Source organism: Bombina bombina, chromosome 5 (genome assembly GCF_027579735.1).
Source record: "Bombina bombina isolate aBomBom1 chromosome 5, aBomBom1.pri, whole genome shotgun sequence".
Lineage (NCBI taxonomy): Eukaryota > Metazoa > Chordata > Amphibia > Anura > Bombinatoridae > Bombina > Bombina bombina.
Genome location: NC_069503.1, coordinates 907,565,689 through 907,590,147, shown reverse-complemented (window position 1 = coordinate 907,590,147; position 24,459 = coordinate 907,565,689). Strand labels below are relative to the sequence as shown.

Sequence of the window (24,459 nt, the reverse complement as noted above, 5' to 3'; positions counted from 1 at the left end):
CCGATTACTTCCATACACTGAGCCACCGAAGGGCGCTGAATGGAATGAAGAACCCAGCAGGAATTTAGAAGCTTTGATAACCTGGACTCAGTCAGGTAAATTTTCATTTCTACAGAATCTATCAGAGTCCCTAGAAATGAAACTCTTGTGAGTGGGGATAGAGAACTCTTTTCCTCGTTCACTTTCCACCCATGCAACCTCAGAAATGCCAGTACTACGTACGTATGAGACTTGGCAATTTGGAAGTTTGACGCCTGTATCAGGATGTCGTCTAAATAAGGGGCTACTGCTATGCCCCGCGGCCTTAGGACCGCCAGAAATGACCCTAGAACCTTTGTAAAGATTCTTGGGGCTGTAGCTAATCCAAAGGGAAGAGCTACAAACTGGTAATGCCTGTCTAGAAAGGCAAACCTGAGAAACCGATGATGATCTTTGTGTATCGGAATGTGAAGATAAGCATCCTTTAGATCCACTGTAGTCATATATTGACCCTCCTGGATCATTGGTAGGATGGTACGAATATTTTCCATCTTGAATGATGGAACTTTGAGGAATTTGTTTAAGATCTTTAGATCCAAAATTGGTCTGAAGGTTCCCTCTTTTTTGGGAACCACAGACAGATTTGAGTAAAAACCCTGTCCCTGTTCCTCCTTTGGAACTGGATGGATCACTCCCATAACTAGGAGGTCTCGTACACAGTGTAAGAATGCCTCTCTCTTTATCTGGTTTGCAGATAATTGTGAAAGGTGAAATCTCCCTTTTGGGGGGGAAGCTTTTAAGTCCAGGAGATATCCCTGGGATATAATTTCCAACGCCCAGGGATCCTGAACATCTCTTGCCCACGCCTGGGCGAAGAGTGAAAGTCTGCCCCCTACTAGATCCGTTACCGGATAGGGGGCCGTTCCTTCATGCTGTCTTAGAGGCAGCAGCAGGCTTTTTGGCCTGCTTACCTTTTTTCCAGGTCTGGATTGGTCTCCAGACCGTCTTGGATTGAGCGAATGTTCCCTCTTGTTTAGCATTAGAGGAAGTTGATGCCGCACCTGCCTTGAAGTTTCGAAAGGCACGAAAATTAGACTGTTTGGCCCTAGATTTGGACCTGTGTTGAGGAAGGGCATGACCTTTTCCTCCAGTGATATCAGCAATAATCTCCTTCAAACCAGGCCCGAATAGGGTCTGCCCCTTGAAGGGAATGTTAAGTAGCTTAGATTTTGAAGTCACGTCAGCTGACCATGATCTAAGCCATAGCGCTCTGCGCGCCTGTATAGCAAAACCAGAATTCTTAGCCGTTAGTTTAGTCAAATGAACAATGGCATCAGAATAAAAGAATTGGCTAGCTTAAGTGCTCTAAGTTTGCCAAGTATGTCATCCAATGGAGTCGCTACCTGTAAAGCCTCTTCCAGAGACTCAAACCAGTACGCCGCAACAGCAGTGACAGGGGCAATGCATGCAAGGGGCTGTAGGATAAAACCTTTCTTGAATAAATATTTTCTTAAGGTAACCTCTAATTTTTTATCCATTGGATCTAAAAAAAAAATAAAAAAAAAAATAAAAAAAAAAGCACAACTGTCCTCGACAGGGATAGTAGTACGCTTTACTAGAGTAGAAACTGCTCCCTCCACCTTAGGGACTGTCTGCCATAAGTCCCGTGTGGTGGCGTCTATTGGAAACATTTTTCTAAAAATAGGAGGGGAAGAGAACGGCACACCTGGTCTATCCCATTCCTTATTAATAATTTCTGTAAACCTTTTAGGTATTTGGAAAAACATCAGTACACACCGGCACTGCAAAGTATTTATCCAGTCTACATAAATTTAAATGTAGAAATATTAGAATCAGGTATCTTTCCTGAGTCATTAACATCACCCACTGACTGAAGCTCTCCTTCCTCAGCTTCTGCATATTGTGAGGCAGTAAGCGTCAGTATGCTCTGCATTTTGTCTCACCCCAGAGCTATCTCGCTAACCTCTAAGTTCAGGTAGTATGGCTAATACCGCTGACAGTGTATTATCCATGACTGCCGCCATGTCTTGTAAAGTAAACGCTATTGGCGCCCTAGATGTACTTGGCGCCATTTGAGCGCGAGTCCCTTGGGCGGGAGTCAAAGGGTCTGACACGTGGGGAGAATTAGTCGGCATAACTTTCCCCTCGTCAGATTCCTCTGGTGATAATTTTTTTAAAAACAGAATATGATCTTTATTGCATAAAATGAAATCAGTACATCTGGTACACATTCTAAGAGGGGGTTCCACCATGGCTTTTAAACATAATGAACAAGGAGTTTCTTCTATGTCAGACATGTTTATACAGACTAGCAATGAGACTAGCAAGCTTGGAAAACACTTTAAATCAAGTTAACAAGCAAATATAAAAAAACGGTACTGTGCCTTTAAGAGAAACAAATTGGCAGAATTTGAAAAACAGTGAAAAAATGCAGTAAATCAAACGAAATTTTTACAGTGTATGTAATAGGCTAGCAGAGCATTGCATCCACTTGCAAATGGATGATTAACCCTTTAGTTCAAAAAACGGATAAAAAAAAATGAAATAGACGTTTTTTTAACAGTCACAACCAACTGCCACAGCAAGCTGTGGTCCTACCTTCCCCAATAAACGACTTTGGAAAGCCTTTGAGCCCTTTAGAGATGTCTATAGCATACAGGGGGCTCCTGAGGGAAGCTGGATGTCACAGTTTGTAATTTTAACTGCACCAACTGTAACTTTTATACTATAACAGTGGAAAGCCTCAGTAAAACTGTTTCTAGTCAAAATTTAAGCCAGCCATGTGGAAAAAACTAGGCCCCAATAAAGTTTTATCACCAATGCATATATAAAAACGATTAAACATGCCAGCAAACGTTTATATTGCAATATCATAAGGGTATTACCCCTGGGAGTAAGCATACCAGTCGTTATTAAATCACTGTATTCAGGCTTAACTTACATTAATCCGGTATCGGCAGCATTTTCTAGTGTTTCCATCTCTAGAAAAAATTATAACTGCACATACCTGATAGCAGAATAAACTGCACGCCATTCTCTCGCTGAAGTTACCTCATCTGTGTAATCCCCTCAGACATATGTGAGAATAGCAATGGATCTTAGTTACAACCTGCTAAGATCATAGAAACCTCAGGCAGATTCTTCTTCTATTTACTGCCTGAGATAAAATAGCACAACTCCGGTACTATTTAAAAATAACAAACTTTTGATTGAAGAAAATAAACTAACTATATTTAACCACTCTCTCCTACAACATCCTAGCTAGTTGAGAGTTGCAAGAGAATGACTGGCTATGACAGTTAGGGGAGGAGCTGTATTACAGCTCTGCTGTGGGTGTCCTCTTGCAACTTCCTGTTGGGAATGAGAATATCCCACAAGTAATGGATGATCCGTGGACTGGATACACCTTACAAGAGAAAAACATAATTTATGCTTACCTGATAAATTCCTTTCTTCTGTAGTGTGATCAGTCCACGGGTCATCATTACTTGTGGGATATTAACTGCTCCCCTACAGGAAGTGCAAGAGGATTCACCCAGCAGAGTTGCTATATAGCTCCTCCCCTCTACGTCACCTCCAGTCATTCGACCAAGGACCAACGAGAAAGGAGAAGCCAAGGGTGTAGTGGTGACTGGAGTATAATTTAAAAAATATTTACCTGCCTTAAAAAACAGGGCGGGCCGTGGACTGATCACACTACAGAAGAAAGGAATTTATCAGGTAAGCATAAATTATGTTTTGTTCTGTTAAGTGTGATCAGTCCACGGGTCATCATTACTTGTGGGATACCAATACCAAAGCAAAAGTACACGGATGACGGGAGGGATAGGCAGGCTCTTTATACAGAAGGAACCACTGCCTGAAGAACCTTTCTCCCAAAAATAGCCTCCGAGGAAGCAAAAGTGTCAAATTTGTAAAATTTGGAAAAAGTATGAAGCGAAGACCAAGTTGCAGCCTTGCAAATCTGTTCAACAGAGGCCTCATTCTTAAAGGCCCAAGTGGAAGCCACAGCTCTAGTGGAATGAGCTGTAATTCTTTCAGGAGGCTGCTGTCCAGCAGTCTCATAAGCTAAACGAATTATGCTACGAAGCCAAAAAGAGAGAGAGGTAGCAGAAGCTTTTTGACCTCTCCTCTGACCAGAGTAAACGACAAACAGGGAAGACGTTTGTCGAAAATCTTTAGTTGCCTGTAAATAAAATTTAAGGGCACGAACTACATCCAGATTGTGCAAAAGACGTTCCTTCCTCGAAGAAGGATTTGGGCACAAGGATGGAACAACAATCTCCTGATTGATATTCCTGTTAGTGACTACCTTAGGTAAGAACCCAGGCTTAGTACGCAGAACTACCTTATCCGAGTGAAAAATCAAATAAGGAGAATCACAATGTAAGGCTGATAACTCAGAGACTCTTCGAGCCGAGGAAATAGCCATTAAAAATAGAACTTTCCAAGATAACAACTTTATATCAATGGAATGAAGGGGTTCAAACGGAACACCCTGTAAAACGTTAAGAACAAGGTTTAAACTCCATGGTGGAGCCACAGCTTTAAACACAGGTTTAATCCTGGCCAAAGCCTGACAAAAAGCCTGAACGTCTGGAACTTCTGACAGACGCTTGTGTAACAGAATGGACAGAGCTGAGATCTGTCCCTTTAAGGAACTAGCGGATAACCCCTTTTCTAAACCTTCTTGTAGAAAAGACAATATCCTAGGAATCCTAACCTTACTCCAAGAGTAACCTTTGGATTCGCACCAATATAGGTATTTACGCCATATTTTATGGTAAATCTTTCTGGTAACAGGCTTCCTAGCCTGTATTAAGGTATCAATAACTGACTCAGAAAAACCACGCTTTGAGAAGATCAAGCATTCAATTTCCAAGCAGTCAGCTTCAGAGAAGTTAGATTTTGATGTTTGAAAGGACCCTGAATCAGAAGGTCCTGTTTCAGAGGTAACGACCAAGGTGGACAGAATGACATGTCCACCAGATCTGTATACCAAGTCCTGCGTGGCCATGCAGGCGCTATTAGAATCACTGATGCTTTCTCCTGTTTGATTCTGGCAATCAATCGAGGAAGCATCGGGAAAGGTGGAAACACATAAGCCATCCTGAAGGTCCATGGTGCTGTCAAGGCATCTATCAGGACCGCTCCCGGATCCCTGGATCTGGACCCGTAGCGCGGAAGCTTGGCGTTCTGTCGAGACGCCATGAGATCTATCTCTGGTTTGCCCCAACGTCGAAGTATTTGGGCAAAGACCTCTGGATGAAGTTCCCACTCCCCCGGATGAAAAGTCTGACGACTTAAGAAATCCGCCTCCCAGTTCTCCACTCCCGGGATGTGGATTGCAGACAGGTGGCAAGAGTGAGACTCTGCCCAGCGAATTATCTTCGATACTTCCATCATTGCTAGGGAGCTTCTTGTCCCTCCCTGATGGTTGATATAAGCTACAGTCGTGATGTTGTCCGACTGGAACCTGATGAACCCCCGAGTTGCTAACTGGGGCCAAGCCAGAAGAGCATTGAGGACTGCTCTCAATTCCAGAATGTTTATTGGAAGAAGACTCTCCTCCTGATTCCATAGTCCCTGAGCCTTCAGAGAATTCCAGACAGCGCCCCAACCTAGTAGGCTGGCGTCTGTTGTTACAATTGACCAGTCTGGCCTGCTGAATGGCATTCCCCTGGACAGATGTGGCCGATAAAGCCACCATAGAAGAGAATTTCTGGTCTCTTGAATGGAATGAAGGACACGGCATGCATTTTGAAGTTTTGTTAACCTGTCCTCTGTCAGGTAAATCTTCATTTCTACAGAATCTATCAGAGTCCCCAGGAAGGGAACTCTTGTGAGTGGAAAGAGAGAACTTTTCTCTTCGTTCACTTTCCATCCATGCGACCTTAGAAATGCCAGTACTATCTCTGTATGAGATTTGGCAGTTTGAAAGCTTGAAGCTTGTATCAGTATGTCGTCTAAGTACGGAGCTACTGAAATTCCTCGCGGTCTTAGTACCGCCAGAAGAGTGCCCAGAACCTTTGTGAAGATTCTTGGAGCCGTAGCCAGTCCGAATGGAAGAGCTACAAACTGGTAATGCCTGTCTAAAAAGGCAAACCTTAGATACCGGTAATGACTTCTGTGAATCGGTATGTGAAGGTAAGCATCCTTTAAATCCACTGTGGTCAAGTACTGACCCTCTTGGATCATGGGCAAAATTGTTCGAATAGTTTCCATCTTGAACGATGGAACTCTTAGGAATTTGTTTAGGATCTTTAAATCCAAGATTGGCCTGAAGGTTCCCTCTTTTTTTGGGAACTACAAACAGATTTGAGTAAAACCCTTGTCCTTGTTCCAACCGCGGAACTGGATGGATCACTCCCATTAATAAAAGATCTTGTACGCAGCGTAGAAACGCTTCCTTCTTTGTTAGGTTTGTTGACAACCTTGACAGATGAAATCTCCCTCTTGGGGGAGAGGATTTGAAGTCCAGAAGGTATCCCTGAGACATGATCTCTAACGCCCAGGGATCCTGAACATCTCTTGCCCAAGCCTGGGCGAAGAGGGAAAGTCTGCCCCCCACTAGATCCGGTCCCGGATCGGGGGCCCTCAATTCATGCTGTGTTAGGGGCAGCAGCAGGTTTTCTGGCCTGTTTGCCCCTGTTCCAGGACTGGTTAGGTTTCCAGCCTTGTCTGTAGCGAGCAACAGCTCCTTCCTGTTTTGGTGCAGAGGAAGTTGATGCTGCTCCTGCTTTGAAATTACGAAAGGAACGAAAATTGGACTGTCTAGCCTTGGCTTTGGCCTTGTCCTGAGGCAGGGCATGACCTTTACCTCCTGTAATGTCATCAATAATCTCTTTCAAGCCGGGCCCGAATAAGGTCTGCCCTTTGAAAGGAATATTAAGCAATTTAGATTTAGACGTAACATCAGCTGACCAGGATTTTAGCCACAGAGCTCTGCGTGCCTGAATGGCGAATCCTGAATTTTTGGCCGCAAGTTTAGTTAAATGTACTACGGCATCTGAAATAAATGAATTAGCTAACTTAAGGAATTTAAGTTTGTGTGTGATGTCATCTAGTGTGGATGATTGAAGTGTCTCTTCCAGAGACTCAAACCAAAATGCTGCTGCAGCCGTGACAGGCGCAATACATGCAAGAGGTTGCAATATAAACCCTTGTTGAACAAACATTTTCTTAAGGTAACCCTCTAATTTTTTATCCATTGGATCTGAAAAAGCACAGCTATCCTCCACTGGGATAGTGGTACGCTTAGCTAAAGTAGAAACTGCTCCCTCCACCTTAGGGACCATTTGCCATAAGTCCCGTGTGGCGGCGTCTATTGGAAACATTTTTCTGAATATAGGAGGGGGTGAGAAAGGCACACCGGGTCTATCCCACTCCTTAGTAACAATGTCAGTAAGTCTCTTAGGTATAGGAAAAACGTCAGTACTCGTCGGTACCGCAAAATATTTATCCAACCTACACATTTTTTCTGGGATTGCAACTGTGTTACAATCATTCAGAGCCGCTAATACCCCCCCTAGTAACACACGGAGGTTCTCAAGCTTAAATTTAAAATTTGAAATGTCTGAGTCCAGTTTATTTGGATCAGAACCGTCACCCACAGAATGAAGCTCTCCGTCTTCACGTTCTGCAAACTGTGACGCAGTATCAGACATGGCCCTTGCATTATCAGCGCACTCTGTTCTCATCCCAGAGTGATCACGTTTACCTCTTCGTTCTGGTAGTTTAGCCAAAACTTCAGTCATAACAGTAGCCATATCTTGTAATGTGATTTGTAATGGCCGCCCAGATGCACTCGGCGCTACAATATCACGCACCTCCTGAGCGGGAGATGCAGGTACTGACACGTGAGGCGAGTTAGTCGGCATAACTCTCCCCTCGTTGTTTGGTGAAATATGTTCAATTTGTACAGATTGACTATTTTTTAAAGTAGCATCAATACATTTAGTACATAAATTTCTATTGGGCTCCACTTTGGCATTAACACATATAGCACAGAGATATTCCTCTGAATCAGACATGTTTAACACACTAGCAAATAAACAGCAACTTGGAAATACTTTTCAAAGTAATTTACAAATAATATGAAAACGAACTGTGCCTTTAAGAAGCACAGAAAATATTATAACAGATAAAATAATTAAGTTATAGCATCAATCTTTGTCAGAATATACAGTTTTAGCAAAGGATTGTTCCCCTCAGCAAATGATAACTAACCCAGGCAGCAGAAAAAAATACACAAATAAACGTTTTTTATATCACAGTCAATACAATCAGCACAGCTCTGCTGTAATGATTACTTCCCTCAAAAAAGACTCTTGAGATCCCTGAACTCTGTAGAGATGAACCGGATCATGCAGGAAGAAAATGAACCTCGGACTGAGTTTTTCTGATGCATAGTAAAAGCGCCAAAAATGGCCCCTCCCCCACACACATAACAGTGAGAGGGATCAGTGAACTGCTCTAATTTAAATCAAAACTATTGCCAAGTGGAAAAAAAGTGCCCAAAACATTTTTTCACCCAGTACCTCAGAGAAAAAAACGTTTTTACATGCCAGCAAAAAAACGTTTTACCTCAATAATTAATTGTCATTTAAAACCTATTGCAAGTCCCTGCAAAATAGGTTAAGTCTATGTATACAGTTTAAAAGCCAGAGAAGTACCATTTCCCAGAAAACTGAAGTGTAAAATATACATACATGACAGCCTGATATCAGCTACATCTACTGCATTCAAGGCTGAGTTTACATTATAACGGTATGGCAGGATTTTCTCATCAATTCCATGTCAGAAAATAATAAACTGCTACATACCTCTTTGCAGATTAATCTGCCTGCTGTCCCCTGATCTGAAGTTTACCTCTCCTCAGATGGCCGAGAAACAGCAATATGATCTTAACTACTCCGGCTAAAATCATAGAAAAACTCAGGTAGATTCTTCTTCAAATTCTACCAGAGAAGGAATAACACACTCCGGTGCTATTATAAAATAAACTTTTGATTGAAGATATAAAAACTAAATATATCACCATAGTCCTCTCACACATCCTATCTAGTCGTTGGGTGCAAGAGAATGACTGGGGGTGACGTAGAGGGGAGGAGCTATATAGCAACTCTGCTGGGTGAATCCTCTTGCACTTCCTGTAGGGGAGCAGTTAATATCCCACAAGTAATGATGACCCGTGGACTGATCACACTTAACAGAAGAAACTTACTTTACTTCAATGTCCCTTTAAAGGGAGGTTGTCTCCCCATTAAAGGGACAATCTAGACAAAATTAAACATTTATGATTCAGAGAGGGCATGCAATTTTAAATAACTTTCCAATTTACTTTTATCACCACATTTGCTTTGTTCTCGTTATTCTTTGTTGAAAGCTAAATCTATGTAAGCTCATATGCTAATTTCTAAGACCTCTTATATCAGGGAATTTTTACAGTTATGTACAGCTGGAGGGCGTTTGTTCATGTGTGCCATATAGATAACATTGTGCTCACGCACATGGAGCTACCTAGGAGTCAGCACTGATTAGCTGTCAAAAGAACTAAAACAAGGGGCAGTCTGCAGAGGCTTAGATAGAAGGTAACCACAGAGTTACAAAGTATATTAATATAACCGTGTTGGTTATGCAAAATTGAGGAAAGGGTAATAAAGGGATTATTTATCTTTTTAAACAATATAAATTCAGGAGTAGACTGTCCCTTTAAGTTTTTTTTTTTTTTATAAAGTAAGCTACAATTCTTATTTGGAAATCTGTTCTGTTTAATCTCACTACCTACTTGCTTTTGTTGATTGCATTAAAGTATTGTTAGGTCTGTCTCCTAAGTTGTTATCAATAAAAACCTTATTTAAATACAGTTTTGGTTAAAATTTTGTGAATCAGGACAAGTAGATTGTCACAAGGGACAAGTAGATTGGCTCCCGCTTTAGTCCCTTGGACAAGTAGTTTTTTTGTTTTTTTTTTACATTTCCACACCCTGCTAGTGGCCATGAGTATAATTCCCAGGAGTAATGGATCGTGGGCTCTCACCCACCTTCATGAAAGAACAGGAAAATTAGAAACATCCTAAACAGACTATTCTGGGGTTACACAGCAATATAAACTCCAGTTACCAGTGATGCTCTCAAGTTTTGCTGCATGAAATTAGTAGTGCAATACTTAGGCTCTCCCTTTTGAATGGAAATATTAACCTACTAAATCCTTTCCCCTCCCCCGATTACTTAATTTCTTTTCAAAATTCTACTGCAACTAATAAGTGCATCCCGTCTTCCATATAAAACTTGATAAGAAATAGGCTTACGTCAAGTTCTCAAGCTTACAATGGTTCTCAGCTAACCCCACCCCATTGTCATTCCTCTACAACATTTATATAATCTCCACTCACATTCCATTTAGTTTGTTTCCTACTTGTGTTAATAAGAATATGACCGGTAACAGATATGCACTAAACACATGTGGTTAGCAAGCACTTTCAGTGTTTACTGTGTAAATGCATAGGAATGATGCTGCTTCGTCATCTTTGTCACTTTGTTAAGTTCCTACAAGGTTTTTAAGGATGTAAAAGTTAAATCATATTCAGCATGTGTATTACTTACAGTATCCCATATCTGAAGTTTGATCTGCTTTCCATCGATTGTTATCATACGAGCACCAAATTCTACACCTACAAAAAAAAATATTTAGAGCATGTTAGAATAATGTGTTGTGTCATTAGAATACTGACAGAATGCTAGTAGCACAAAAACATAGAAACCTAACACACGCACTGTATATTTTACACTATATTATTCTGTTTGTGGCATGAAACTACTAAATGCAGAACTGCAGAAAATAAAGGCGGCATTTCACACTATGACCAGAGTTGGCTCTAGAGCACTGTCATTAAAAAAAAACAGAAGCTACTTGACTATGAGGTGCCTGATTGACCAGAAGCACAACATCTCGACTCTTAAAGGGATATGAAACCCACATTTTTTCTTTCATGATTCAAATAGACCATGCAATGTTAAGCAACTTTCTAATTTATTCCTATTAATTGTTCTTCATTCTCTTGGAATCTTTATTTTAAAAGCAGGAATGTAAGCTTAAGAGCCTGCCCATTTTTGGTTCAGAACATGGGTAGCGCTTGCTGATTGGTGGCTAAATGTAGCGCTCCCCCACCATCTTAGGTATTGACAGTCTGCCGTTTAGGGCTTTTTAAAATTTGTATTAGGTTTTTTTGTTTTTTTTTTTACTAATAATTTTTTTCTGCAGTGTAGGAAGCCCTCTTTGACCCTTCAACCTCCATGATCCATTCCCAAACAGCTGTTTAACCCTCCTTCAAGTGGAGAAAATCTTACTGGCAGCTGTCTGCCAGTACCCAGTTTATATGTATTTTGTCTTTTTTTTTTTATATTTATTTTTTTCTATAGTGTAGTGGTTCCCCCTACCTCCTCCCCCTCCCAATTAATCCTTTTTCCATAATGTAGCTTCCCATCCCTTCCTCTCCATTTCTGATTATTTACTGTAGCATAGTACCTTGCCCATCCCTCCCACACTGTCTCCCCCCTGTTGCTGTGCTGATCAACCGCCTCCCTCCCACCAGCACCAACGGAGACCATTACAGACATTGACACAAACCGTGTCACGATCTGGCAGTTTGCCTTCATATGGTAATAGAGCACCAATCATGCTTGATTACCATATGAAGACAGATGTCTGCAGCTCTGTCACTTTACAACCCAAGACGGCTGGAGCATCATGAAGATGCAACATATATTTACATTATGTGGTATGATTGGCTATTTACTGCATGGTGTTTGTCGCAAGGGGTTAATCATACATGGTAAAACAATTTTGCAATACACTTTCATTATTTTGGATTTTTCCAGTCCTAAAAATTTGAGAGAGAGTGCATGGCAGGCTTCACAAACCTAACCTGGCCATATATCTGTCGCCAACTTATCTTTTCTGCATATACCTGTTATCACCAGACAAGAGATGAGTTCAACCATTTAAAAAAAAAATGTAGCAAACAAGGGGTCAATCTGTTCTAGCATAATTCAGTCTGCTGTTAAAATGTTAATCTATTGCAAGAAAGCAGAAAATATCATTACAGAGTATTTACTGGCATTCAGGTATGTGTGTGTTTCACTTTCACACTAATAAATCTGGCGTTAGAACATAGCCAAATGTCCCTGCCAGCAGCCATATTTGGCATGCGTTTCTATACAAATGCCAAATTTTTCCCATCCCTAGTGTACAGTCTAAGAATTTTGTCTATTTGCACCAAGTAATTAGTTATAAGAAAAGTAAAACACTCCACAGTAAATAAAGGTGAGTAAAATGTGTTAACATATGTACAGATTCAGAAAGTAATTTTTCTTCATTGTTGCATAATTTACACATCTAGGCAAATCATCATATGTACTTAGCAAGACAAACTCCAGGTCATATTTTCTAAAGGTGAAGAGCAAACACTGAGCAAATATTGGCATTGTTTAAAAGTAGAAAAAATATGAATCATCAATATTAATAAATGGTTTATGCCTTAAAAATAATGCAATAGGGGGCGGAGCCAAGCCACGAATGGAGATGGCTGCTTGCTGAAAAAGCTCCGTTGTCCCTGTTGTTCTTACAATAAAACAAATGCACTAATTAGCACTTATTACCCTATATCTAGCACTTGCTGTTACACCTAACAGATCCCTCTGACAGAGAAACTATTTTTCGCCTGCAGACCGGGAGAGCCGGTGTTCTATTACCCACGCACCTGATCGCGGCCTAAAGATCCTGCCTAGAAGACTGGGGAACGGCACTTACAGGCTCGGATATCGGCGGTTTGTCATCCCCTCTTACCATCTTACCGCTGCTGCTGACCCGCATAAAGCCGCTCAGAGACCACAGACTCAGCTAAGAGTCCCGCGGCTGGCGGTAAAAGCCGTGACGGCGACACAGTCAGACATCCAACAGAGAGAGAGGGCAGCGGAGCATCGAAGAGGCCCTCCGGGGATCACGACTACTAGATAACCCCGGTCATTGTGAGTACTTGTTACGGAGGGGGCAGAAAGTAATAGCCTTAACATACAGACAGGCAATGGAGATCCAAGCTCTGGCCGCAGGGGAACCCTTTTAGAACCCATCCCCACATAAGGTAGCAGCCTGGGCCCTCGGACACATTAATAGAGTGGTGGGGCACGCTGAATCACCCTCTCCTGACTAATGATTGGACTGACAGAGGGAATAACTTTCTGAGGTTAGCGGCGATTGAAGCCCTTGTTGAAAGCTCACACAGATTCCTCAGATTAAGGCCGCGCTAGGCCCGGAGCCTGTATCTAATATAACATATACCACCTGTGGCTCACAGCGCCAGAAGTTCCAGTGAATGGCAGACAGAAGCCATAAGACTCACCTAGTGCTCCTGAGAGGGCCTATAAATAATTAATTAACTAAATAAAATAGTTATATAGCCCCCACAGACTTTTCTATTATACCGGAAGCCCCCTAACACAATTTCAAAGTTACTGTCTGGTCTTACACCTGCCCTAGATATCAGAAAACATATAGCATTATTGGGCACATTGCGGCTTCTACCGCAGGATACAGAATCTACAATTGAAAGCAGCTACAGGAGCTGCCACTGAGCAGAGGTGATGACTAGTAAAAGAAATTCTAAACCTGCTAAAAGTACCCAGTCTTCCATGATGGAGAACTATCTAATTGCTGCAGACCCGGCTACCTCAGCCACTAGGCCTGATTCACATACTATAGCGGCCACAGCACAAGTCCATTGCTCTGAGCCTGTTTCTGGACAGCAAAATTTTGTAACAAAAGAGGATATCAGACATCTCTCCTCAAAGGATGATATAAAGGAGGCTATGAAAGATTTTAAGTCCATGTTCGGTGAGCTGAAGAAAGAAATAGCAGCAGTCGATCACAGAGTCATTCAAATTGAAGAGAAACATGAAGCTCTCAACTCAGACCTCCAGCTCCAGGCTAGCTTTATTCAGGCTCAGGAAAGCACAGTACTCACGCTAATGGACCGTATCGAGGACTTAGAAAATAGAAGCCGCAGAAATAACTTGAGATTGAGGGGAGTCCCGGAAACTGTTGAACCCCCAACCATCCAGGCCTACATACAAGATTTTGTCAAACACCTTAGGAATACGGAGGCAGGCCCCGAAATTCCTATAGAAAGGGCACACAGGGCCTTGCGCCCAAAACCACCAAACAGGGCCCCTCCCAGGGACATAATATTAAAATTACTATCTTTCAAGGACAAAGAAGACATTCTTCGGATGGCCAGAGCAAAGCAGCTAATAGAATTTAGGGGGTCTGAAATACAGGTATACTCCGACTTATGCCCAGCCACCCTACAGAAAAGAAGGGACCTCCGATTTATCACTTCCAAGCTGAAGGACAAAAATATCCCCTATAGATGGGGTTTCCCTACTTGTATCATTGTGTCAAGGAACAACACGACACATGTTTTCAGAAACATAGAGGATCTGCCTTCATTTAATCAAGCCTTAGGGCTCCACATACAACCGCCACAGAGGAGGCCGGGGGCCCCAGCGGACCAAGCTGATGAGGCACATGAGGAGATCCAACATCTTCCTGGCTGATTCAAGATCTCTTAATGTGAAATTCCTTACTTGGACTTGAAGTCAGGTTTGATCTCAAATTTCCTGTATTGTGTCCCAATAGGGATAGATCTGGACACTGATAAGAGTTTGTTCCTTTTAGGTCTGGACAATTACTTTGTTTAAGCATATCTGTTTCATATAAGTTATTTTATAGTTCAAGGTTAATCTTATTAGGATTTTAGCACATGGCACCAACGAGGACTCATTTTAAAGTGAGATGGGGGGACGTCATAGATACACCACAGACCAGGTTACATTTTGCTGTTAGGCGATAAGGGTATATTGTCTGAGCCATTGGGGATTATAGCAGAGTATACAAGCCCATATACAACCATAGACCCCTGCCCCCCAAATACATATATAGATATATAGAAACATGAGATTATGTGATTGGGTCACAACAAAGTGTGGAAGTTAAATCCCACAAGAGCCCAGGGCTCCTCACTATATTTTATTTTGTGCTAGCTTTCTTTCTTTATTATTATTATAGCCTAGTTTAGAAAAATGGGTATAGAAGAACTGATTAAGGCATAACTCGCAGAATGTATTTGTTTAATGTTTAAAAGTCCATAGGTATAGTAAGAACACAGGGAACACTTTCCCTAATTGGTAAGTTTATTTATTTAGATTACACTCGAATCTTAGATCGAGTAAGAATTGTGCTTTATATGCTCAAAGATTGGAAATTGCTGTTTGTATAATTGCAATAGTTTGATTCCACTTAGCGATATTATATTGTACTTTCAGGCAATTCCCTTCCTCTACTCTTCTCTTTCCCTTTCTCACCCTCCTTTCCTTCTTCAGCCTTCTTAGCTTCTCTTTACTCTCCCCTTTTTTTTTTTTTTTTTTTTTTCCTTAGGTAACATGGCACGCCTACGGCCTACGGCTGAGCACCAACCCACTGAGTTGATTTCTATTAACGTTAAAGGTATTAATAGCCCAGGTAAGCGCTCCATAGTGTTAAGGGACTTACAAAGAATGGGGGGGGACGTCATCTTCTTACAGGAGACCCATTTTTCTGCTGCTCATGAGCCTAAATGGTTTAGCCATCACTATCCCATAGCCTATTTTGCGTCAGGTCCTAAGAAGCAAAACGGGGTGGGTATCCTAATCAATTCAAAAACCCCCTTTCAGCTCCATGAGTCATATCCCGACCCTGAGGGTAGGTACATCATCCTCACAGGGTTACTATGTGGCATACTTGTCACACTTGCCAATATTTATTGCCCCAATCAAGCCCAACACCTTTTTCTCCAGAAAATAACACAAAGTATTGGAAGTGCAGCGCGGCATTTTGTTTATGGGAGGTGACCTAAACGCTTCTTTAAACCCCGCATTAGACACCTCGAACGGACTCTCCAGTGTCCCCCACAGGAACCTTAAACGCGTGATCTCCTCATTGAGAGAATTAGCATTACATGACATTTGGCGTGTGCACCACCCCACCACAAAGGATTTCACATTCTATTCCCACCCACACAGGAAGTATTCTAGAATAGACTACTTACTCACAGACTCAGTAGGCCTTACCATAACAACAAGCAGTAACATACACAGTATCACATGGTCCGATCATGCGCCAGTCAGTTGTACCATCATGTGGCCGGATGTGCCAGTCACTCCCTACATTTGGAGGTTGGATGACACATTATTGGAAGATAAGGTCTTTAGGCTGGAGATTGAAAGGGCTCTAGTAGAGTACTTCCGTATACATGCAGATACTGAGTCTCAGGACACAGCTATCTGGGAAGCCCATAAATGTACAATTAGAGGTCTCTTGATTAGGCAAAAGGCTAAGCTGACGAAGCAGAGAAAAACTCAGTATCAAGCCCTGTTGTCCAGGGTTGAAATCAATGAGCGTGAGCACAAGCTACACCCCGCAGATGAGAAACTTGGGAGAGAGTTGGATTGCGCTAGGTCAGCCTTACTTGAGTTCCTCCAGGAGGACTACCAAAAAAAGGCGCTGTTCTTAAAACAGCGTTACTTTGAACAAGGAGATAAAGCCGGGAGGTTGCTGGCTAGAGCAATCTCACGCAACCGAACAAAACATTATATTCACCGATTGGTGAACGGGGAGGGGATTCCCAAGGAGGATGGGAAATCAATAGCAGAATCTTTTAGTGAATATTATGGGTCTCTCTATAATATTCAATCACGGGCGGAGGAGGTTGAGATGATCCTTCCTCTGTCCGAAAAGGCGCAGAGGATAAAACAATATCTGCTGAACGCAGATTTACCTAAACTAACTGAGCAGGATTCGGAGGCCCTTGAGTCCCCAATTACACTAGTAGAAATCAAACAGGCCATAAAGGACCTTACCATAGGTAAAAGTCCGGGGCCGGACGGCTATGGAACCAAGTACTACAAACTTTTTGCCGATATTCTGGCCCCAGAGATGCAGAAACTATTTAATACTTTGTCAGAGACTCCCTTGCTGCCCCATACCATGTTGGAGGCACACATAGTGGTGATCCCCAAGCCAGGGAAAGCAGAGGACAGACCGGAAAACTATCGTCCTATATCCCTCCTAAATTCAGACGTTAAGATTCTGGCCAGAGTCATCGCCAATCGTCTAAACAAATTCCTCCCACAGCTGATTTCCACTGACCAGGTGGGATTTATTCCTGGACGGGAGGCTAGGGATAACACCCTAAGAGTTATACAGTTAATTTCATATGCCCATAATAATAAGATCCCATTGGCGGTTGTATCAACCGACGCTGAAAAAGCGTTTGACCGGATTGATTGGTCATTCATGCAACAAACATTGGATAGGTTTGGCTTTGGGCCCAAATTTATCAATAGAATTATGTCACTGTACTCTGCACCGAACGCGAAAGTTAGGGTGAATAGAACTCTGTCTAGCACCTTCCCGATTAAAAACGGGACAAGACAAGGCTGCCCCCTTTCCCCCCTCCTATTTGCCCTTACGATAGAAGTACTGGCCAGTAAAATCAGGGCACATCCACAAATCAAGGGTTTGTCTATTGGAGGCTCAGAACACAAACTCGCGATGTACGCGGACGATATACTCTTGACGATCACTGATCCTGGCCGATCTCTACCGATGGCCCTGGATGAACTCACAAAGTTCGGCAATGTGTCGAATTTCTTGCTTAACCCCTCCAAATCTGAGATTTTAAACATCTCTGTCCCTCATGAGGAGTTTGAGGCCCTGAGTCGGGACTGTCCGATAAAAATAGCACACCATACCTTAAAATACTTAGGTATCTCAATTGCAGCGAATATAAAAGACATAACAGAGATCAATTATAAGCGTATCAGGGACGAGGTCCTGCGGGATCTGGCAAACTGGAAGAATAAAACCATCTCTTGGTTGGGTCGGGTGGGGGTGGTTAAAATGAATGTTCTGCCCAGGGTCCTCTACATCCTTCAGACCATCCCTTTAACATCAGCCTCACATTATCTGCACCAAATACAGTCAGCCGTGGAGTCATATATATGGAATGGCTGCAGACCCAGGATTAGGAAAAAAACTATTTATATGCCTAGGGATAGAGGGGGCCTAGGTGTCCCCGATCTGCGGGTCTATCAAAGGGCTATATCTCTCCAAAGAATAGTTGAGTGGTGCCAAAACTCGCTGCAAAAGGCATGGATCCATCTGGATAATGCTATCTTGCAGAGGGGTAATACAGGGTCCCTGGCGTGGATTTCCCCCAATAACAGACCAATCATTCTCAAAAAATACCCACTATTGGACTGCGCGTTCTTGGGATGGGATAGATTAATTAATAAGGAATCTGGACTGTCCTCCTTTGACTCCCCCGTCATTCCGTTAAGAGAGAACCCCGATGTGGGAGCAGAGACAGGCCCATACTTCCCAGACAATTTATATAACCTAAGGGACGCAGCAATCCTCAATATCCTCCATCAGGATAAGATGAAAACCAGGCCAGAACTGATTGAATGGGATGGCGCTCTATTCTCATCATGGTTTAGGGAGGCTCAAGTTAGACACTACTTTAGTACACATAAGAACAAGTCTGCCCTGACCAGAGGTAGGACACCCTTTGAGATGCTTTGCACCATGTCACACACCCCAACTCACCTGATTTCGCAGATTTACAAACTTTTGATCATAGGTAACAAGACTCCCCTCCCAACTTACACTCAGGCCTGGCAGGAAGACCTGAGACAAGAAATCACTGATCAAGAGTGGTTAAAGATATTCGAGAGGGCAAGGAGGGCATCTGTCTCAGCTAAAATACAAGAATCACACTATAAGTTACTAAGCAGATGGTACCTCACCCCCCAGAGACTCAAAAAAATATACCCACAGACCGGTGGGGGATGCTGGAGAGGATGTGGAGAGGAAGGCACCCTCATTCATATATGGTGGTCGTGCCCATACATAAAAACTTACTGGGATACGACGCTGGGGGAAATGAGCAGAATACTTGGGGTTATTATCCCCCCAAGCCCTAATTATCTTATCTATCACCACCTACCCAAGATCATAGGGGAGGATAAGTACTTGCTTCTCCTATTAATGATGAACGCTGCAAAGGGTCTCATCCCCTTATACTGGAAAAAACAAACCACTCCAAATATGTTGGAATGGAAGGCTAAGGTGGGAGAGCTATTGAGGTTAGAGAGATATCATTATTTAAGAATCGGTAAGCTTAGCACTCACGAAATGATGTTGCTGACTTGGGAGGGTCGCGGACTGTAACTCAGTGGGCAACAGCTGTTTGTTGTATACTATTCCCTCTTTTTTTTTTTTTTTTTTTTTTTTTTTTCCTCTCTCCCCCCATTTCCTCTCCCTTCCTTAGTCACTTGACACTTTTCACTTCCTCCCTATTCTCTTACTATTTTTCTAATCTGGCTGACTTCTTACTTCTGCATCTGCAGAAGAGCAAATATCAGGTAACAAGATATTCTCGGTAGTGTTAGGAATAAATCCGAGAGCATGTTAAATATTTCCCTCTCTATAACGCCTGATAGAGTTTAGATCTTTCAAAGCTTATAGATTTAATTTTAGGAAAAATGCTCATAGGTACAGTAAAAGATTCATTGTCAATCATTTAACGGTACTCTATCAAAGTTCTGATGTAAAAGAAAAGATAAGCTACAACTGATATGCATAATTGTTATTGATACTATGTTGAAATGTTTTACATATGCATATATTCATTGTCAAATCTTTTACCAATAAAGCTTTATTTTGAAAAAAATAATAATGCAATAACCAACTTGTGGGTTAGATAAAATATCTAGTACTGACTATAAACAGTGATTTCAACTGCCTCCATTCATCAATAGCTGACCCCTTAACATGATATACTTTAGAGACCTGATGACACTGGGCAGCTGTATTTAACAAGGGGAGCTCCTGTTCCTCTCCCTGTGCAAGAGGATATTATGGTCTCATCCAGATTATCTTCAGGAGAGTTCTGCTCACACTGCTGGTTACCAAGGAGATCTGGCCCAGTACTATCAGGCTCCAGAAGTGAACCAAGCTCTGTGCGTGACCTACATTACAGGAATATTGCTTATGTGACCTCTATGTAAGATCAATGACTAACTACACTATAGAACCAAGCAAACGCCTTAAATACTTAACTTGCTCTCACTGGCCATGTGCAAAAAGAAAAAAAAAAAAATCTAAGAAAGGAGTCAATTTCATTTTTAAAAGCATAGGCTTTAATATTTACAAACTTTAATTCCTTAAAGGAAATAGATACATTGGAACAACAGTTGTATTAGGTTTCTACATCATGCTAATCCTGACAACTGCATCTTCTACATCCTTGTTCCTCAACACCTGGAGCTTTGGTAAGGGGTACTCAGTGGCTTGCCCTTTTACTATTTTTTGCCCTCATTCAGGGGTATGCACGCTTCACTTTTTTTTACCTAATAATATTCACATGTTGCAGTTGGGGGTACTTAGAGCACAAATACATCCTTTGGGGTACTTGCTACAAAAAACGTTAGAAACATAACTGCTAAATCATATCTGTATGTACTATAGACTAAAGGTAAAGTCTTAAATGTTGTGATCATTTTACCACATGCTATGTCAGCAAATGAATAGGAAGGGGAGAAAATAAAAATTGCAAATAGAATGTACACTATCAGCTTAGGGAATTGTATTCAGTGGTTCATCAGTGGTTGGTATAGCTCACCTAAGTAAGCATATCCTCAAACCCTGGCCTGTTAGCAAGCTCTACATACAGGACCAGACACTGATTTTGTCTTACCATGAAATGGTTAAAAGGATTGATCACTTTAAACCCACATACTATGAGAATGCCTCATGACTGTAACCTCTCCAAGATAACAAATCAAACTGAATGTGTAATCATGTTTACATTTAGTAACCAAAGCAGATGGAACAGTTCATTAAAAAAGAGTTTAATAGGAATTGCTGTATAACTTTATAAAATGACTAGACAAAGAACAGCTCAAACTTAAAGCCGAAAAAGGGGCGTCTCTTGAAAAGTTCAAAGTTTAAAAAGGAAATAAATCACAAAACTTCTCTTATGATTCAGAGAGAGAATACAATTTTAAATTAAATTTCCAATTTACTTCTATTATAAAATGTTCTTTATTTCTTTTGTTAAAAAACAGGAAGGTTTGCTCAGGAGCATGCACGTCAGAAGCACTATATGGCAGCAGTTTTGCAAGAATGTTGCACATTAATAAGAGCACTAGATGGCAGCACTTTTTCCTGCCATGTAGTGCTCCAGACATGTGCACGCTACCTATATCTCTCTTCAACAAAGATTAACTTGTGAACAAAGAAAATTTGAAAACAGAAGTAAATTGGAAACATTTTAAAATGATATGCTCTGTCTGAATCATGGAAGAAGCTTTTTTAATTTCATGTCCCTTTAAAAATATGATTTAAACAAGTTTAGTTTTTAATGAAATACCAGAAAATATTCCCTACATTGTTTAGTAAAACATAAATTACGTTGCAACAATTGCTGTACAATTACAGAAAGCTAGAACAGCCAGATGCAAGGGATTGAGTTTTTTTATATTATAAAATGTAAAGCTACACTGCCATCTATCAGAAACTATAGAACTGCAATAGGTATTCAGGGTATTTATAGTACCAGTGTACATTTTTTTTTTTTTAGCAAAACAGTAGAAAGTAGAAATCCCAGCCGAGAGTTGTAAAAACTGTATTCTTTAGTAACAGCACATCAAAACACACAGTTCAACATGAATAAGTATCAGCAGCATTCTTCTAGACTTTCTACTATTTTGGAGATTACCCAGCACCAATGTTCCAGCTGGAGAGGAGTTTTGTGCAATCCAGGGGAACCTCTTAGAAATCAGCTGGTCAGCGGTCACATGGCTTTGCCGTCATTCGGTCGGGCTGAAGACAGAGCGGAGCAGAACAGACAAACGCAACAATAAGAGTATACGCTGCATTACAACCAGAGCGATAGTTGTGCTTGTAATTTTTGTACAGGGAACACAGCGGGCCATATTTATGTGATGTGCATGAGTCCCTTCCATTAGCTCTCCACATTTTGCCCCCTGAATATTCCTACCTGATTTCACTGAATAGAGTTTTTTTGTCTAAGTATTACCTTTAACCATCTTTGCAATTTATTTACTTCTACTTTGCATTTTTAGAACCTACATGTACAGTCGTTTTCTAATGGATTATTATTTGTATGAAGAGCAGTACACTCAACCACCATTTATCCCTAGTGCTTATAGAAAAACATAATTTATGTAAGAACTTACCTGATAAATTCATTTCTTTCATATTAGCAAGAGTCCATGAGCTAGTGACGTATGGGATATACATTCCTACTAGGAGGGGCAAAGTTTCCCAAACCACAAAATGCCTATAAATACACCCCTCACCACACCCACAAATCAGTTTAACGCATAGCCAACAAGTGGGGTGATAAGAAAAAAGTGCGAAAGCATAAAAAATAAGGAATTGGAATAATTGTGCTTTATACAAAAAAATCATAACCACCACAAAAAGGGTGGGCCTCATGGACTCCTGCTAATATGAAAGAAATGAATTTATCAGGTAAGTTCTTACATAAATTATGTTTTCTTTCATGTAATTAGCAAGAGTCCATGAGCTAGTGACGCATGGGATAATGACTACCCAAGATGTGGATCTTCCACGCAAGAGTCACTAGAGAGGGAGGGATAAAATAAAGACAGCCAATTCCGCTGAAAATAATCCACACCCAAAATAAAGTTTAAATCTTATAATGAAAAAAAAACATAATTTATGCTTACCTGATAAATTCCTTTCTTCTGTTGTGCGATCAGTCCACGGGTCATCATTACTTCTGGGATATAACTCCTCCCCAACAGGAAATGCAAGAGGATTCACCCAGCAGAGCTGATATAGCTCCTCCCCTCTACGTCAGTCCCAGTCATTCGACCAAGAATCAACGAGAAAGGAGTAACCAAGGGTGAAGTGGTGACTGGAGTATAATTTAAAAAATATTTACCTGCCTTAAAAAACAGGGCGGGCCGTGGACTGATCGCACAACAGAAGAAAGGAATTTATCAGGTAAGCATAAATTATGTTTTCTTCTGTTATGTGCGATCAGTCCACGGGTCATCATTACTTCTGGGATACCAATACCAAAGCAAAAGTACACGGATGACGGGAGGGATAGGCAGGCTCATTATATAGAAGGAACCACTGCCTGAAGAACCTTTCTCCCAAAAATAGCCTCCGAAGAAGCAAAAGTGTCAAATTTGTAAAATTTGGAAAAAGTATGAAGCGAAGACCAAGTTGCAGCCTTGCAAATCTGTTCAACAGAGGCCTCATTCTTAAAGGCCCAAGTGGAAGCCACAGCTCTAGTGGAGTGAGCTGTAATTCTTTCAGGAGGCTGCTGTCCAGCAGTCTCATAGGCTAAACGTATTATGCTACGAAGCCAGAAAGAGAGAGAGGTAGCAGAAGCTTTTTGACCTCTCCTCTGTCCAGAATAAACGACAAACAAGGAAGAAGTTTGGCGAAAATTTTTAGTTGCCTGCAAGTAGAACTTGAGGGCACGAACTACATCCAGATTGTGTAGAAGACGTTCCTTCTTTGAAGAAGGATTTGGACACAAGGATGGAACAACAATCTCTTGATTGATATTCCTGTTAGTAACTACCTTAGGTAAGAACCCAGGTTTAGTACGCAGAACTACCTTGTCTGAGTGAAAGATCAGATAAGGAGAATCACAATGTAGGGCTGATAACTCAGAGACTCTTCGAGCCGAGGAAATAGCCATTAAAAATAGAACTTTCCACGATAACAATTTTATATCAATGGAATGAAGGGGTTCAAATGGAACACCTTGTAAAACGTTAAGAACTAAGTTTAAACTCCATGGCGGAGCAACGGCTTTAAACACAGGCTTGATCCTAGCTAAAGCTTGACAAAAAGCCTGGACGTCTGGATTTTCTGACAGACGCCTGTGCAACAAGATGGACAGAGCTGAAATCTGTCCCTTTAATGAACTAGCCGATAAACCCTTTTCTAGACCTTCTTGTAGAAAGGACAATATCCTAGGGATCCTAACCTTACTCCAGGAGTAACGTTTGGATTCGCACCAGTATAGGTATTTGCGCCATATTTTATGGTAAATCTTTCTGGTAACAGGCTTCCTAGCCTGGATCAGGGTATCAATAACCGACTCAGAAAAACCACGCTTTGATAAAATCAAGCGTTCAATTTCCAAGCAGTCAGTTTCAGAGAAGTTAGATTTTGATGTTTGAATGGACCCTGTATCAGAAGGTCCTGTCTCAGAGGTAGAGACCAAGGCGGACAGGATGACATGTCCACTAGATCTGCATACCAAGTCCTGCGTGGCCATGCAGG

At 41.5% G+C, this 24,459-nt stretch overlaps 1 protein-coding gene across 1 annotated transcript in view; it reads right to left on the bottom strand.

Annotated features, from left to right (window-relative positions):
* Positions 1-24,459, bottom strand: part of RAB2A (RAB2A, member RAS oncogene family) — a 424,400-nt gene that overhangs the window by 267,519 nt on the left and 132,422 nt on the right. Inside the window, exon 3 of the mRNA XM_053715067.1 lies at positions 10,608-10,675. Coding sequence (XP_053571042.1) covers positions 10,608-10,675 — 68 coding nt within the window. The remainder of the gene's footprint in view (positions 1-10,607; positions 10,676-24,459) is intronic.